This window comes from Lepisma saccharinum, chromosome 18 (genome assembly GCF_977018435.1).
Source record: "Lepisma saccharinum chromosome 18, izLepSacc3.1, whole genome shotgun sequence".
Taxonomy (NCBI): Eukaryota; Metazoa; Arthropoda; class Insecta; order Zygentoma; family Lepismatidae; genus Lepisma; species Lepisma saccharinum.
This window is the reverse complement of record NC_139246.1, coordinates 17,506,117-17,524,112: the sequence shown is the minus strand read 5'-3', so window position 1 is coordinate 17,524,112 and position 17,996 is coordinate 17,506,117. Positions and strand designations below refer to the sequence as shown.

Below are 17,996 nucleotides of genomic sequence, written 5' to 3'. Positions count from 1 at the left end.
CTATATTTACCACTATTAGGTTTTCTTGTCATATCAATTGTGACAAAAATTATTGTAGCTCAAGTCACCACCTACATATTCATCATGTATGTGTTTGAGGTGACTTGAGCTACAATAATTTTTCTAAGTTTTGCAGTAGGTGCTGGAACCAGGATAGTTATGGTTTGAACTAGGTAAAAATATTAAAACTGTTACAGAGCAGAATCAAAATTTGATCACAGAGCTTGTACCTGTAGCTGCTAGGAACATATTAGATTATCCAATCACCCCACTTTCTAGTATTCATACACCTAGTCCTGTTGCTCCTCGAAGAATTGAAGCTACTCAGGATCCTATTGAATTGGGTCTTCTTGCTCAGAAATATTTAAGCACACCTAAAGACAACAAAGATGAGGTTTTTGGTCTATATGCTGACACAGAGGTTGATGGTAGCATCATACATAGAATTGGCAATTTTAGGGTAATATTTATGGGAGATGATTTGATAGTATATTCAGAATCTCATCTTGGAGAAAGAGGTGGTTTTGTTAAGTATCCTGGAACACCTGGATTATGGGAATTGATGACTAGGAAGAGACCTGGCAACTATACAGATCAAGACTATGAGCACTACAAAGAAATATTAATAAAATCAGATGCTCTATACCAGAACAATGATCCCACACAAAAAAGAGTCAAGTCTAGCAGTGGAGCAAAATACAACAACTTAATCAAACCCATATGGTCACAAATCAAAACAGGTAGTGGGATCAAACAGTACAACACATTACCTAAAGAATTTGTCTGGGTTGACGATGTCAGGAAACTTGTAGATAGATTACTAGTAATAGCTGGTGAAGAAAATGCCGGTAACCACAATTTTTACAATGAAAAGGTTGGAATTATGGACATGATAAGCACTAAATTGTCTAATTTTATAGTGAATGACACTAAGGGCATTGGATATCTTATAAAAATTATTAATACTCTACCACCTAAATTTTGGAATATCTCTGAGGGTCGGGGGCTAGTTAATGACATCATAAACAAGTTGCCATTTGAGCTACACATACCAGGCTATCAGTATTGTGGTCCAGGTACCAAACTAGACCATCGATTAAACAGAGGTGACCCTGGTGTTAATCCTCTAGATGCTGCTTGCAGAGACCATGACATAGCATACAACACACATACCGACCTTGACAAGCGACATGTGGCAGACAAAAAATTAGAAGAAGCTGCTTTTGGTAGATTTGTAAGCAAAGATGCTTCTTTGGGTGAAAGAATAGCAGCATTGGGGACCACCATAGCTATGAACACCAAACAAAAATTGGGGTGGGGGTTGTAATAAATTAACTAAATTAGCTACAATTTAATTGTGATAGTTAATCCCAAAATATGCATATAATAAACCAAAAATGAAGGCCAAGGGTGTTATGTATCAGATACCTTATGCAGGTCTTAAATCTCTTAAAACTATTGATAGTATTCTAACCAAAAAGCAGCGCAAGAAAAAAAGCTCTTGTCTTGCCAAGGGACATGGTATGAAATCGTTACTTAGTACCCCACAATTAAAAAAATTACAGCAATCTAGAAAAAAATCACATATAGGTGGATTCATATTTAGTATCCCAGCTATTTTAGCAGCTTTGGGGGCTGTGGGGAGCTTGGCTGGGGGATCAGCTGCCATAGCAAAAACAGTAATAGATGCCAAGAAGAATAAGGCAGAATTAGATGAACAAAAGCGCCATAATCTGGCCATGGAAAAACAAGGCAAAGGTGTTAAGAATGTTATAAATAAGTTAAAAAAAACCAAGAGCCGCTTACCAACCAAGATATTGAAGCTTTAATAAAACCACTAGGCATCAAAAATTTTAGAGGAGTATACATGTCTGATTCTTTACCAGAACAACCACTCAAAAAAGAGTGTGGCATAGTTAATTTGGATAAGTACAAAAATCAGGGCACTCACTGGATTTGTTATCTTAAATATTTAAAAAATGAGGCATTTGTGTTTGATTCATTTGGAGGTGTTCCACCTGAGAATTTAGTAAAATATCTAAAATCAACTAATCTTTATTATAATAATACCCGTATTCAAAATTTCAAAGATATTAATTGTGGACATCTATGTTTATCTGTTCTTAGATATCTGTCTCAAATAAATAAACCATCAATTGAAAATTTTCAAAAAGCTTTGTGGTATCTAAAACATCATGGGAGTATTCCATCTCACCAGCCAAAATTCAATATTGAAACTTAAACTACATGATGATATAGTATATCCCAAAACAATAGCTCTTAGAGCATTCTATGGCATGTATTTGATCCCTAATATTACACACCACAACAACACAATCACAGTTGGTGACCAAAAAATTGTTATTACTCCAGGCCAGTATAATTTGTCTACTTTAAATGCTCAGTTACCTAGAGGTATATTGTTAACTCAAAATTCTGTTACTCACAGAGTAGAAATTGTGTCTGCTACAGAAACAGTAGATCTGGGTACTATAGGAGAGCTATTAGGATTCGAGAACAACACAAAACTTGAACCAGCCATTAAACACACTGCTATTAATATACCTAAATTCCTAGCCATAGAAACTTTGAATATTCACTGTAATGTGGCCGAGGGTATGATCACCAAATCAAATGGCATAGGCAGTCACAAACAAACTGGCATTATTGCAACATTCAAACCTAACTCTGAATTTATGGAACCGATCATCTATACTCCATCACCAACATTATATTTTCCTGTGTGCCATAATAGAATCGACTACATTGAGTTGATGGTCACTAATGAAAAAGAAGAATTAGTTGATTTTGCTGGAGCCACAACAACTGCTATCATAGAAATTAATATTTAAATAAAAATACATACAAAAATAAATAAATAAATAAAATGGAAAATATTGAGAGTTATGAGTTACAATCATTCCCTCCAAACCGGAGGACATTTGCAAATTTAAATCAAGCCAACACAGAGATTGAGGTTGACCTTGATGTAGGAGATGGATTTATACACCCTCACAGAGCAGACCTCTATATCAAGTTTGATGTTGTCAAGCTCGATGGTACAGATTATCCGACTAACTCAAATATAAGATTGGTAGACAATTTTGTGCCACATCTGTTCTCTGAAATTGAGATTAGAAAACATGGTGTTGTTATAAACAGAGTAGATTACCCTGGTATTACCTCTACAGCTTTGGCCACACTAAAATTATCCAAGACCGAGGCTTCTTACTACAAAATAGGTGGATTTGAGGCTGGTGATAAAATAATATCTAAGAGTCACACAGTGCTGTTCCCCATGCGCCTGTTACCTGGATTCTTCTCAGATTACAAAGAAATTATGTGGAAGGGTGGTTTAAGAATTACATTTAGAAGAGCTGCCAATGATAATAATGCTTTGCTGAGGTATAGTTCATTAAACTCTACTGGGGCAGCTCTGCCTAATACCCTACCTGATGAAGGCAAATGCCTTATTCAGACTATGGAGCTAAGAATTCCAGTAGTTGAATATGAAGCTAGTTATGCTCTTAAATACAAAGCAGATATACTAAAAAATCCACAGGTGCCTTTACAATTTTATACATATCAATGTGTGCAGAAGCCTGCCACTGGTAGCTATTATGAATTTGATGCTACAAACTCATTCTCCAGTATACAATATGACATGCCAGATTTTGTGGTGGTACTGTTTCAAACTGGAAGACACAATAATCAAGAAAAAAATTCAAGTAAGTTTGATAGCTGCAACATCAAGAACATATATCTTAAAAATGGCAGAAATGAGGTGTTCCCTAGAGAAAGTTATAATTTAAACATGTCCAAGGATGATTTTCTTAAGTTATATGAGGCATTTACAGCATTCAAAAGGGTTACAATTGGGAATACTGACATGTATTACTCACCAGATGAATTCAAAGCACAGAGACCCATGTTTGTCATCAACACCTCAAAAAGAAAACAAGTTGTGGTTAATGACAAGACAAACATTAAAATTATCTGTGAATTCCATGATACACTTCCTGATGACACCATATGTAGTGTTATTCTTATAGGTGAAAAATCATATGTTTATGATGTAAGAAATGAAAGAGTCAGAGCAATTCTAGAAGAGTTTTGCATATTATATTTTCTTAGTATTAGATAAACAAGTTGTACCTGGTCTTAAATTAAAATATTTAGAATGTTACAAGTCAACATATTAATTCTGTGAACTTAAACCGGAAGTGGACCGGAAATGAACCGGAAGTGGACCGGAAGTGAACCGGAAGTAAATATGTGTAGGTAGGTATGTGTGGGTAAATATATGCAGGTATAGGTGTGTGTGGGTAGGTGTGGGTAGGTGTGTGTGTGGGTGTAGCTCTTAAGAGCATCTTGCCTTAGTTTTAAGTGTAGTCAAAACAATATTGAGAAAAGCCATATTTTTAACAAATTTATAAACAGCAATTTTAGCAAATTTAGGTTAAGCCACATCAATTTGAGGGGGTCATCTTTTCTCGGAAGCTTTTTTTTACAAAAATCGTAGGTTTTACACAGTAACAACGAAATTTTATAGACATTTTGCCTTAGTTTTAAGTATTTCTATTCAGTCAAAACACCTCATCATTTATCGTCCCAGTTATATCACCAATTACACTACTTAAGTTAATAAGATTATGGAATACAGAACGATTTTTTTTCAACGGTTGGTAATTTTCTATCTTCTGTTAACTTCATTGCTTCTGGCAACTCCTCATTGTATACCGTTCTCCGGAGAGGGGGACAGTTTCGCCTAGGGGGTGGGTTTCGGACGACAAACCCTCCGTCCTCCCAGGCTCAGATGCTGCGCGTGTTATTCGCCCAGTTCCCTCGCCCCTTACCCCTCACGGCCGCGCCTGAGAATGCTCTAGGCACAGATTAGAAATAGCTCTACGTCTGGTAATGTGGGAGGACGGCACCCCGCCAGATTTCTCTCGAAGTTCCGTATTCCCCCGCACGTGGCGTGCAAACATCGCAATTGTCGCGGAAGAATGAATACAGAACCGACAAACCAACGATCTATAAGCAATGGAATATTTGCAATTCAGGCAATGTAATAGCTAATACATAAATGTTAATGTAAGGTTTGTTCACTGTGGTTATACACGGCAAAACAACGCAACGTAGGACAATTCCCACGAATAAAAAGAACGAATGTCTTCATTAAAAGGAATCGTATGGAGAGAAACTTAAAATCAAGAATTAAATTTAGGCAGTAAACGCACACCCAGCACAAAGGACAAACACAAACACCATACATGAATAAATTATAAATGTGTTTTCGGGTGTTACTTCATTGTAAGCCTACATTAATAACACTTTGCAGGCTGCATTAGCTCGACGAGGGAGCATACAGATTGTGTGCAAGTAAACTGTCCCGCTACAACATTTTCTCGCCCTCTCCCCCCCAACCCAGTTACTTTCCCCTCACCCCTGGCGGCGTCACTGGTTCTTTGTGAGTGTCCCTTCATCAATTTCACATTACCACTCATCCTCATCTTCACGATTAGCCAAAAGTGGCATAAATGAGAAGTAAAATAAACGGTCGAGTACACGGTTGGTTCATTTCAATTCATTCACGAGATTTTGGAACGATTCATCTTCTAAACTGCAGTATGAGTCCAGGTAATAGTCTGTGACTGGGTCAACTCGCGATATTCGTCGATAGTCAGTGGTGAGTTGTAAAGAACAAAGCCTGCGAACAAACGTTATTGTGAAAATTACGTTCAAAGTGATTCTTTCGTGTGACTTTTCTAATTAATTAATATGTTAGACATGTGCAACTTTTGAGATAATGAAGTGGAATGTGCAAACCGTGCAAAAATTACGAGGCCGATAGCATGCAAGTTGTATTTGGTGCTAAACATTTGTATGAAAAATGGTCTCGAAGAAAGTTGTTTCTTATTTTTACAATCCTGATGTTGGTAATTTCCACTATGGACCCGGACATCCTATGAAGCCTCATCGGTTGTCCGTTATACACAGCCTTGTACTGAATTATGGCTTATACAAGAAGATGCAAATTTATCGGCCGTACAGAGCCAGCGCACATGATATGTGTCGATTTCATTCAGATGAATACATAGACTTTTTACAACGTGTTACACCCCAAAATTTACAAGGATACACAAAATATTTGAGCCACTTTAACGTGGGCGATGACTGTCCAGTGTTCGAAGGTTTATTCGATTTTTGTTCAATGTACACAGGCGCCTCTTTAGAAGGTGCCATGAAACTAAATAACAATTGTTGTGATATTGCAATTAACTGGTCTGGTGGCTTGCATCATGCGAAAAAATTCGAAGCTTCAGGATTCTGTTACGTTAATGATATAGTGATAGCTGTTTTGGAACTTCTGAAATACCATGCGCGAGTTTTGTACATTGATATTGATGTTCATCATGGTGACGGAGTGCAAGAAGCCTTTTACCTGACTGATCGAGTAATGACAGTTTCTTTTCACAAATATGGTAATTATTTTTTTCCGGGAACTGGAGATATGTATGAAATTGGTGCAGAAAGTGGTCGTTACTATTCTGTAAATGTACCTTTAAAGGAAGGAATAGACGACCAAAGTTATGTTCAAGTGTTTAAGCCTGTTATTCAGCATGTAATGGAATTTTTTCAACCCACAGCTATTGTGTTACAGTGCGGAGCTGATTCTCTTGCAAATGATAGGTTAGGGTGTTTCAGTTTAAGCACCAAAGGACATGGTGAGTGTGTGAAATTTGTAAGGGATCTCAATGTTCCTTTGCTAGCAGTAGGGGGTGGAGGGTATACATTAAGAAATGTGGCACGGTGTTGGACTTACGAAACATCGCTTCTTGTAGAAGAAGCTATAAGCAATGAACTTCCATATACAGAATATTTGGAGTATTTTGCTCCAGATTTTTGCCTGCATCCTGATGTTGTTACAAGGCAAGAAAATGCCAACAGCAAGCAGTATCTTGAATTGATTGTGAAGCAAGTGTATGATAACCTCAAAATGATTCAACATGCCCCAAGTGTTCAGATGCATGATATACCAGATGATGCTTTTAATATAGACAGCACAGACGAATTGGATCCTGACGTAAGGGTTCATCAGAGTGAAGACGATAAGAGGATCGAACCAGACAATGAATTTTATGATGGGGATAAGGATCAGGATAAAAATGATGAGTCTAATGAAGCTAAGCTATGATGAAACTATTTTAGTATTCTAGGAGGTGACGAAGTACATGGCTTACCCGTATAGCATCATTCGTCCTGCTGATTAGGGAAATATAGTGACAAGTCTGTATTTTATTTGTACAGATATACGGGTTTATATATTGTGAAGACTTCATATTTTCTGAAAGAAGTAAGTAAATTTCTTTTAGCTATATATTGCATGAACAGTATTTATAATGAACTAATATGTTTACTGCAAAATACATGAATGAAATAAAGGAGGGTTCAACTCTTGCTTTGCTATCATGGCAACATTTACTCTCTGTACTATGATTTATAGCTTTACAATTGTAACTAAAAATTATATCCTTTTATCAATGTCTTTATTGAATTGTGCTATGTGGGAAAAGCCATGTACATTAAAAGTACAGTATCAAAAATGTTATTCTAACATTGCACTGTAGAAGGCATAATAATACTAATTTATTACAGATTTTATCAATTTGCTGTGGGTTTAATATTGTACATATGCAGGTACTTGCTCTCTTCAGTATTGTTATTACTATGGTGTGTGTTTATTTTTAACTTTTTTAAAAAATAATAAAAATAGTGTGTATGTATGGGTAATTACATAATTTTATTTTGAATGCTACAATGGATTATTTGTACATCAGGAACATTGTATGTTCGTGTATTGGAAAGCATGCCTTATATTGTGATGTTTTTCATTTCATTTTAGTATATTTTTGTGTTTTATAATACAATCTTATCAGATCAATTTTATGTACATATATATGTTTTTAGATTTTTAAGAAAACTATGTTTTACACATATGAATGTATACAAAATATTGCATAATGTAATACATTAAGACGGATTTATTTGGCCTATCAAATAATAGTTAACTCTTTTATAAGCATAAAATTTATTTTCATTTTCCTGCTTGGGACTCCCTTCAAATACTCAGCCCCAAATAGGATTATTTATGTACAGTATGATAAATTTTCACAAATCACAACAGTTGTGAAAAATGTAAACTATTGCATTGCTAATGAACATTATTTTTAATATGAATGTTTTCTGTTGTTTTTAGCCTAGAGAGGTGTCAAGAAAGTCAATAATTAAGTAACTGATGGTTTTATGTGGTACCATTTAATCACATCATGACATGGCTTATAGTAACTACATTTTTGTAAAGTTATTGCTGGTTCAAGATTTCTTAAATGTTAATTTTTTCCCCTTTATGTGGATCCATGCAATATTTCATAAAAAACTGAAACTGCTCTAGGATACAACAAATTGCAGGAACACTGGTTGCATGGAAACTGATTTGTTCACGAATATCCTTTTGGCTCTTGCAAGTAGGTAGTGGGAAAATGAATGTTTTCAAAGTATGTACCTATATTTCTCGACGATGGTTTTTTTTTAGATGTGATCCATTTCTTTTAGTTAGGAGTGTTGGGTTTGATGCTCACAGTAATTATCAGGGAATGGATTTATATGTAAATACATATTTATGTATGAAGCTGAAATCAGTTATATTTTGTTATCTTTGCACATCATGGCATGTAGACTTGAAAAATTCAGCTTTTACTTTCCATATTTGTACATATTTTAGGTTTTGACTCATATTTTAGTTATTTTGACATATTTCAGAACGTCTCAACATATACTCCATATTTGCGCAATAAGTACACGTCCCCATATGACCGATAGAGTGGGGTCAATTTCCTGCAAATTCATAAAGTCTGAAGGGACGTTGAATAAACTAAAGTTCACGACCTTCAATTGCTTTAATTACAAGTTTTCTGTCTCCCGAACAATAATGTTTTTTTTTTCAATGTTACACCTCCAAACTGTTTGCTCTTCTAAAACTTGAAATTCCTGTTTATTTACAATTGTTGTCAACAATAGAGAGTGAGGACTCAAGCATCGGCTCCTGCTTGTTACACGTTATTTTGGCAACATTGGAAGGAGTTCCAAGTCGAGCAGCCCATTGCTAACCCCACCCTCGCTACTAGTTGCGCATCATGACAGCAACGCCAGAAGCAACAATTCTGTGGCATACGTATGGGATTCACTTCTGGTTTCTCTTCAAGGCAGACACTGTAATACAGTAGAGGGTAACATTATCATATGAGGGAAACGGATTCCTTCAAATTTACAGGAGAAAGTACTTATGGAAATCATTTTCTTTAGCATTGTGGAAGTTCCTGAATGTAGATTTGATCCATTTTAATGTGAATGCGTGTTGTTTTCTGCGAAAATCTCTGTCGAACACGCTGTTTCTGCTCCCGCCATTTGCTTTCTGCACGAGAGTGCAATGTTCCGTGTATGATGATGCAACCCCGTAGCCAGTGTTTCAGCCTCGCCGTGTTTTCACTAGAACATGACGTGTCTAGTATTTTTAATTTTTTTTTTTAACTATGCTTGCCTAACATAACTTAACCTAACCTTACGGAAAATGGTTTTTGGGGCTAACGTGAATGGTTTTTGGGGTTAACGTCAATGGTTTGTGGGGCTAACGTCAATGGTTTGCGACGTATTAGCATAATTTCAAATCCGGGCACGAATGTAGATATTTTCCGGTGAACAAGGTTGCAACACTGCATAAATCGACAAAATGCTCTCAGAACGCCCCCAAAACCAGTACGCTATCACGGCCATAATGTGTTACAGATTCGAAACAACAAGTAACAGTAAGTACTCGTAAATCTAAGAAATAGACATTGATATGCATTATTTCACTTTAGGAAATGTTCCACATTCAAAAATAACACGTTAGCAATGTAAAGAAGTCCGAAATATATGATTCGTAGGTGTTTCCCTCATACGATAATAGTACCCAGTAGAGCATTGATTATCCGAATACCGACCAACCGAAAGCGTTCCAGTCGGCAAATTCAAATGTAGTTCTGCTGGTGCTGTGGCGCTACAGTGCTTTCCCCCTCCCTGCCAACCAGCGTGCGTGACCAACTTCGCGTCGTCAGTGGCATCTTAGCTTTTGCTTGTGACAGATCGTGCTGTACTTGTTATACCGTTCGCAATGGCGACTAAATGCAAACACGTTGTTCTCAGTGTTTCCGATAAACTGAAAATAATAGACCAGTTGAAGAATGGTGCTAGTGGATCAAGCGTAGCTCGGGAATATGGAGTTGGAAATGCCACAATATCGGACATTAAAAAGAACAGTGATGCCATTACAAAATTTGCAAGTGAAGATGGAAGCTTGCATAGGAAAACTATGAAAATGGCAGAAAACCAGGATTTATATTGCTCCTATGACACTGGTACAACTATTTTTGTAAATGATCAGTTATCCGAACACCCCCAGTCCCGAATTGTTTCGGATAATCGATGCTCTACTGTACTTACAATGCTGAGACTGTGTAGCTCATGTAGTGTCTTATATTATTAACAAAATAAATTTGTACAATTTTGTCCATATTTAGTACATTTTTACTACATATAAATCCATTCCCTGGTAATTATACTGTTGGAATTCTACCAAGTTTTTTTTTATTTCTGTGTGTGCATACAGTGATATTTTTGTCTTAAAAAATGGTATAGCTGCTCCGGAATACAAGGAACGTTGGTCACACTTCGGAACTCAATATCTGTTACTTGTGGTTTCCAAGTCTCAAAATATTTTTTTTTAACACACAGAGCACCAAAATCTTTTGATGAAATAATAAAAATAGACATTTTTGAGGGTGTGCATGTAAATATTAACTGTTGTGACATTTACATAAATGGGCTACCTATATTTAAATGACTGCGGTGCAATTTGGAATATAATTGTATCTAAAAAATACCATCTGTTTATATCAGAAAAGACAATTCAGAGTTGGTGTTTGCAACAGTGTGCATTATTTTTTGAATAGGAGCAGCAGATGGTAACGATTCTGAATGTTTAATGATTTTTAATCCGAGTAATTGGTAATGCTTTAGAATACTGAGTACTATTGTGGGAGTAAGTTCAAAGCTTGAAGAAACTAATTACCATAGTTAGAAGCTTCACTAAGTATTAGTTACCATAGAAAAATAGCTTGTGTGAGAAGGCATTCTCGGTTTTTCAGTCAACTTGATTTTTTTTTTCATTTTTCATCCGAGACTCGAAGGGTGGTTCGTGCTCCTGACCAGACATTTCTAAAGCATTTAGGGATGTTATTTTACTGTTAAGAACCCTAAACCTAACCTTGAAAGCATTTAGCGACAATAGCATTTTGTAGGTTTGGTGCGTATTACAATTCCAGAATATAAAAAAAAGACATTAAAAACTGTACTTACGTATGCGAGTATGTTTTTCCTATTTTTCTTTTCGTAGAACGACGTTTCGGAGATTAACTATCCCCTTCTTCAGGTTCGTATGAAGAACTATGCTAAGTACCTAGTTTTTTCATACGAACCTGAAGAAGGGGATAGTTAATCTCCGAAACGTCGTTCTACGAAAAGAAAAATAGGAACAACATACTCACATATGTAAGTACAGTTTTTAACGTCTTTTTTTATATTTAGCGACAACATACTCCTTTGCACCCAAGCATGTGAAGTGAATGGCTGCATGCTATCAATCACTTAGGAGTATACGGAAGGGAAAAGTTTTTCTCCAGAAAAAAACACAATCACTAAGACACTGAAGTATTTATTAACAGACATAATTAGAAATCAAACCATGTAAAAAATCTCAGTGCACCATGATGAATTCAGAATTAAACAAACTGAACTTTGGCCCAACACAATTACATACAGTAGTTTATGCATATACTACTTTTGTTGAATTGGAGTAAGTTTGTTTATTTTACACCAAAGTGGCAAGTGACATGCCTACATTCGATTTGTGGAATCCTCAGGTGACATGTCACCTATTGCTCCTGTGTGAAATCTCTCGAGAGACAGCTGGATGTATGTTCCTTCTTGGTTTCAAGTAAGTATATATTATGACCTACTGTCGGATAAACAATTATAGATACTTGAGTTGGACTCCAATTAAAAATTAACCAGCAAACCTACATAAAAAAGAGTTACATCAAAATTTAGCTTATCCAATTGTGCTTTAATCTATGCTAACCAATTTAATTTTTTTTCAAGTGTGCCTTCTATTTTTCATCATAAGAACAAAAAAAAAGTTTGGAAACAATCGCTCTTTTTCAAATTCTATAAATAAAAAACAGGTTGTCCAATCCTGATGAAATTTTAGTATGGTGCAGGCAGAAATGTTTTAAACACAATTCTTAATTTTCATTGTCAAAAAACCGTTCTTATCACTTTTGCAAAACAACTTTTTCTTAGTATTGGGTAGTCCTACAAATGCAATATTGGTCTTGTTTTGAAGCTTATTGCATCGGTTTTCAAAATCCATTACCATTGTCAATTCACATTGTGAAACAGACTTTATGCAGATTTTTATTCAACGGAGTAAATACATACGTGGAATGTGGCAACGCGGCACACAGTGATGTCCGTGGAAAGGTGGCTGCGTGCCTACACAAGGGCTGTGAATGACTACAGACTCGGCATGTTAACCACTACTCTACCATACCAAGTGTTAGAACAGGTAAACCATCATTATACCCCTTCAGCAAGATGGTGGAATGATCATGTACAAGAATAGAATGCATGCCAGGAATATTAACTGAGTTTATATCACCCCATCGGGCATCGCAGTCATATCATGTTCGTTGAATGTCAACAGCTGATAAGTATGTAACACAAATTTTTGCATTCCTATCACCACCAGTGCTACTGACAGCACCCATGCCACGATTGGTGGCAAAACAAAACATTCAAAGTGCTTTAGGTGAAACAGATCACATAAAAATGTCATGTTTTCGAACAAGTATTTTTGTTTAAATTGGCTCACAGCACCATCTGAAAATACTTTGATGCATTGTATGTTTGGCTAATCTGTTTCATTTCCTTCAACAGCAATTTCAGAAAGATCATTGACAACATATTTGTCATGGTACATTTCATCTGAAATGATAGCAAGGAGATTGTGCACTAATTAATACTCCCTCTGTCCCATAATTATAGTCCGGTATGCCAAAATGGTAGTGCAGGAATGACAGACGAAGAGGCAGACGGATAGCACAATTTGTACTGATCCTTGAGTAATAAAGTTGTATGACTCATTTCCGTGTTTCATGTTCTTCTTCTGTATACACCAATGTCACAGTTTGAATATCGGGCAATTATTATGAGACAACAAACAAAGGTGTACCGGACAATAATTATTGTATCTTGTCTTGGCTAATTATTGAAACATTTTATGCCAACCGTACGTGTCCCATCACCAGCTTTCATTTGCTGTTTTCTGTTGATGTATTTTTAATGCATAAAGTTGAGTGTTCAGCACCTTAAGACACCTAGTAACAGCCCCCATAAGTGAGAGGCTACGGTAAACAATGTCTGCAGTTCATTCCACACCAACGTGTTGGTCATATGATGCATAATTACATAAAATTATTAGTTTTCTCTGGGAGGGGTGCAGTCATCGTTACCTCGCCATGCATCATCATATGTAATTTTGTGACACATATGATTCCATGATGAAACTATAGCAACATTAATAATGAGAAGTTCTTGCAGCTAATTTGTAGCTTTTTCATGAAAACTTAGCTTTAAATACACAATTCTATAGCTCTGCACCTAACAGTTCCACTGTTGTCACTTTTGCAAAAATTTGTCACTGAATCAACCTACAAGTACTACATGCTTTGTAGGCCTATGTTTACTTCTATAGCTAATGTTCCCCTGTGTTTCCACTAGCAATTCCTTCTTCCACATCTGTATTTTCAACATCAATCACTTTCTGATAATGGACTTATACACTAAGATTTGGCTGTGCAAATATCAGTTCACTCTATGTAGTTGCAGGGCACTGGAAGTCATATTGCCTACTGGCGGAAATACTGACAACAGACTGGATATTGCCGACATCATGAAATATTAGTATAGCAGCTCCAATTTCTTCATTTCCTTTACCTGTCCACATGCTTTTGTATTTTGCCTATCAGACTGACCTTTTCATGTGCAAAGGGTAAAGTAGGTAACAGATAATGACCAAATTGATCATTCTTACTAATTCAGACTAGTACTAAATACTACAGAACAGTAGTTTTCTGAAACGTCGTTTGGAGAAAATAGATACTTGCCTAAATGTAAGTACAAGAAGTTTTGTATTTTTAAATATTTTTGAGAATACATATTATTTTTATAGTGGCAACACTGCTGTATATATGCCATAAAATGGAACTGGTGCTTCTCGCGTACACCACATGTTAGTTTGATACCTCCTAGTAAATGGACTCTTCCTGCCAACACTGGGTGCATGCACAGTGAGGAGAAGAATAGAGTATCATTGGAGTTGGTGTAAAGTTGTGTAGTTGCAGCAATGTTTTCGAAGCAGGTACAGCAAAGTTGGAAAGATTGAATGTGCCCGCGGCCGTACAGCATGACAGTGCAGAGAATCTGAGTTGCAAAAGAAGAGGCAACACTTTCTGCTGAATCCTCCCATCATTTTGCTCGGGTGTATGTAGCACAATATGTGGCTGATTTGTTAGCTCGATGGGGCTGGCAAGTGGTCTACCATCCCCCATATTCCTCAGACATACAGTCCTGGAACTTCCATTTGATCGCTAAGATGAAGGTCATTTGCTTCCGAACTGTTCCAGAGATTCTTCAGGCAATATCTCCATTTGAACCATCAACAGAACGGGTGCTGCTACAGGTATACTATGACTTGCACATCGCTGGCAATGGTTGTACACAATGTTGGTGACTACATCGAAGGACTGTAAACGTTTCATGGAGGTATCTTCTCTTTTGTATCATCTTCAAATAAATAGTTGCCACTATTAAATCTCCAACCCATGCATGGTAATTCTTTTAATAGGAAACATTACAGGCATGATACACATGTTGGATCATCACTGCTAAGAACCTTTACACATGCCAAATATAAATTTATACAGGGTGGTCCAAAAAAGGTGTTACCTTTTTTTGGGCCACCCTGTACTTATAGTATTTTCTGAATTGCTTCAGGGCACTTTATTCAAAGCAACAGAAGATTGCAATTTGTGGCTTTTCCCTGAATTGGAAAATGTAAAGACAATGCTCCCCCATTCCCATCCATAAAGAATCAGGAACTTTTCATCCTTGTTACATTCTCCTCTCCCCCTTAAATGCACCCTGGGAATAGAATAGAATCGCTTTTATTGGGCGGGTGTGTTTCGGCCTCGCAGGCCGCTCTTACAACAAACCCATTGCTTTCCACCAACTGCCTGGTTCCATTTTTAATGTAAGGGAGAAGTTGGTGTGGGGAATTGTAATGTTCCACAAGTATCAATCCCATACTTCTCGGACAAGGTGGAGTCTTGTTACCGCAAAGACACCACCCTGGCATTTTACACTCCAAAACAGGTGTTACCCAGGCCACTAGATGAGGTGGAACCACCGTTATAATACTTCCGGGCACTCAGTTTATATCCACAAGTAAAAGCAAATCAAATGGCACAATCGAAACTTCCGGTTCAGTCTAAATATTACCGTAGGTGGCCAATTCAAGTGCATACTTGTGGTTCTTTTGTTTTTGTGTGCCAGTTAATGTATCGCATAAAAGCACCCAATGACGAGAAAGAGATCCATTGGATAAGCAACTAAGTAGTGATGCGGGATTATTCCAGAATGTTGTCAGTGCACGGATACATTTCATTGAAAGTACTGGCGTCTACACAAGACAGGAATTTACAGCATCTGTGGATGTCTACAATCCCCAACACTTAAGAATCTCGAATTCTGCACACAGGGTGTCTACCAGTCTGGAAATACTGGAAAAGTCGGGGAAATTTGCTGTGGTTTGGGGGGGGGGGGGGAGGAATTAACATTTTTGTACTCTTGCACTAAAAGTAGGTTTTTGAAAAAGAAGAAAAGGATAAGAAATTCAAAATTTGTTATGTCCAGTAATTACAGTAGAAATTCCATATTAAATATTCCAAGAAAGGGGGCATGTTTTGAACTATCTTCAAGTAGAAAGCCACTACAGTAGGGGGCATGTTTTGAACTATCTTCAAGTAGAAAGCCACTACAGTAAGTGACTTGGAATTTACTACTGATTGATTGATTTGTTGATTTAGTTTATTTTACTTCGTGTTTTGTTTTGTGCCTCTTGGCTAATTTGCAAAGATGGGGATGAGTGATGAAATTGATGAATGGACATTCACAAACAAGCCCGAGCAGGATTCGAACCCGGGACCCTTGGCGTCGCAGCACGATGTGCTAACCACTCGCCCACAGGGTGCTGCACTACTAATGACTTGCTCTGGAAAAGTCCGAGACTTTTGTTTTCACAAAATTGTGGACACCCTGTGACATCCCAAAGTGATTGTTTTTGCATTTCTGTAATAAAAACTGCTAATTTCAAGAAATTATAGATGCTTATAATGCAGAGAACAACCATTTTTACACACTATCATTTGGAATTTCTCAACTGTCTGGGTTCCCGAAATTGAAATTAATTTTCCAAAGTTGGGATTGGAATGACAATTCCTTTTCGGTAGTAGGACTGATTTTTCGAGATTCGACACACCTGTAGAGTCGACTGCTGTTTGTCGGCTTCAATAATTTCAGCCCCATGGATCTGGAGGAAATTAATGAAGGTATATCTGTGAAAGATTACTTAACCCAGATCACATTTAATAGCCTAGTGCCAAACAGCTTTTCTTTCCTCTCACCTTTCTCCAGGGTGGCTACTCACAGGGAACTCCTGGAATTATGTGTGAATTATTGGATCTGAGAATTATGCGTGAATTTTTCTCCATAGACGTGAAAAAGTGCAACTTTTATTAATCCAAATGAATTCATACATTTACAAGTGTCCCGAGGCAAGTTTTATTTTTACTGAAGAAGGAAATGTGAAGCTGCCTGGAAAATAAAATAGAATTTCTCAATCTGTTTACTTGGTTGGTGTCCTTTGAAGTCTGCAGAACAATCTATCTGCCAGGCAGAAAATTATTGCAAGATATCTTGAAGTTGTTGCTTAGGTAAATTTGAGTTTGAAATTCTTATACAACTGACAATTTTTCATAATTTGTATATTCTGTAACATTTGTGACTTGTGTTTGTAGATGTTTTTCGAATGAGTATGTGATGTGGGAAATTTAAACTCTGCACCTTAAATTGAATATTTTAAATAGTATGCGATACACCGTTTAATTGAATTAGAATTTTTGGATAAATTGGAATCGCACAGACCCTTTATATTGTTAATATATTTTTGTGTGCGTAGCGAGAGACTGTACAATATGTAAGATTGAAATAGAGAAAAACTCTGCTTGGACCCTTGAATTTTTGGAAAGTTCTTCTTGAAAACCTGGAATTATACTTTAATTTTATCATGGTCCTAGAGTGGCCATCCTGTTCTTTGTTTAGCTACATGTTGTGGGTCTATGAACTGGAAGTTGTGCTAAAACTATGGTGTCTGCACGAAGACCCTTCCTTCCGGTGGATAGCCCCTATATCATATTTGATGACCAGTTAGAGGTTAACACACTAGTCTGATGCCCGGTTCGCTCAAGGCGCATTAAATTTTAAAGAAGCGTTAAATGAAGTTAACACTACATTAGTACATCGAGGCATTTCTCAAACCTTTGTTAAGACTAACAGGCCTCTAATGTCGTCGTTAAATCTAAAGGCACTCTTTTGCTTCATTAAAGTGCTTAACAGCACATTGTGTTGTGTGGGAAATAAGATGGCAAAATTGCGTATGCCAGCTGTTGTGTTGAAAGGTTATCCCAAACAGATTTGAACACATTATTTATATACCATCG

At 36.8% G+C, this 17,996-nt stretch overlaps 1 protein-coding gene across 1 annotated transcript; it reads left to right on the top strand.

Moving 5' to 3' along the window:
* The first annotated feature begins 5,678 nt into the window (after window positions 1–5,678).
* Window positions 5,679–8,038, top strand: HDAC3 (histone deacetylase 3). The gene has a single exon (XM_083140252.1). It carries the CDS (start codon window positions 5,894–5,896, stop codon window positions 7,196–7,198), a length of 1,305 nt encoding a protein of 434 aa, XP_082996378.1. The 5' UTR covers window positions 5,679–5,893; the 3' UTR covers window positions 7,199–8,038.
* Window positions 8,039–17,996: the final 9,958 nt, after the last annotated feature.

Coding starts and splice junctions, on each gene's coding strand:
- HDAC3 (XM_083140252.1), top strand. CDS start 5,894: ATGGTCTCGAAGAAAGTTGTTTCTTATTTTTACAATCCTGATGTTGGT.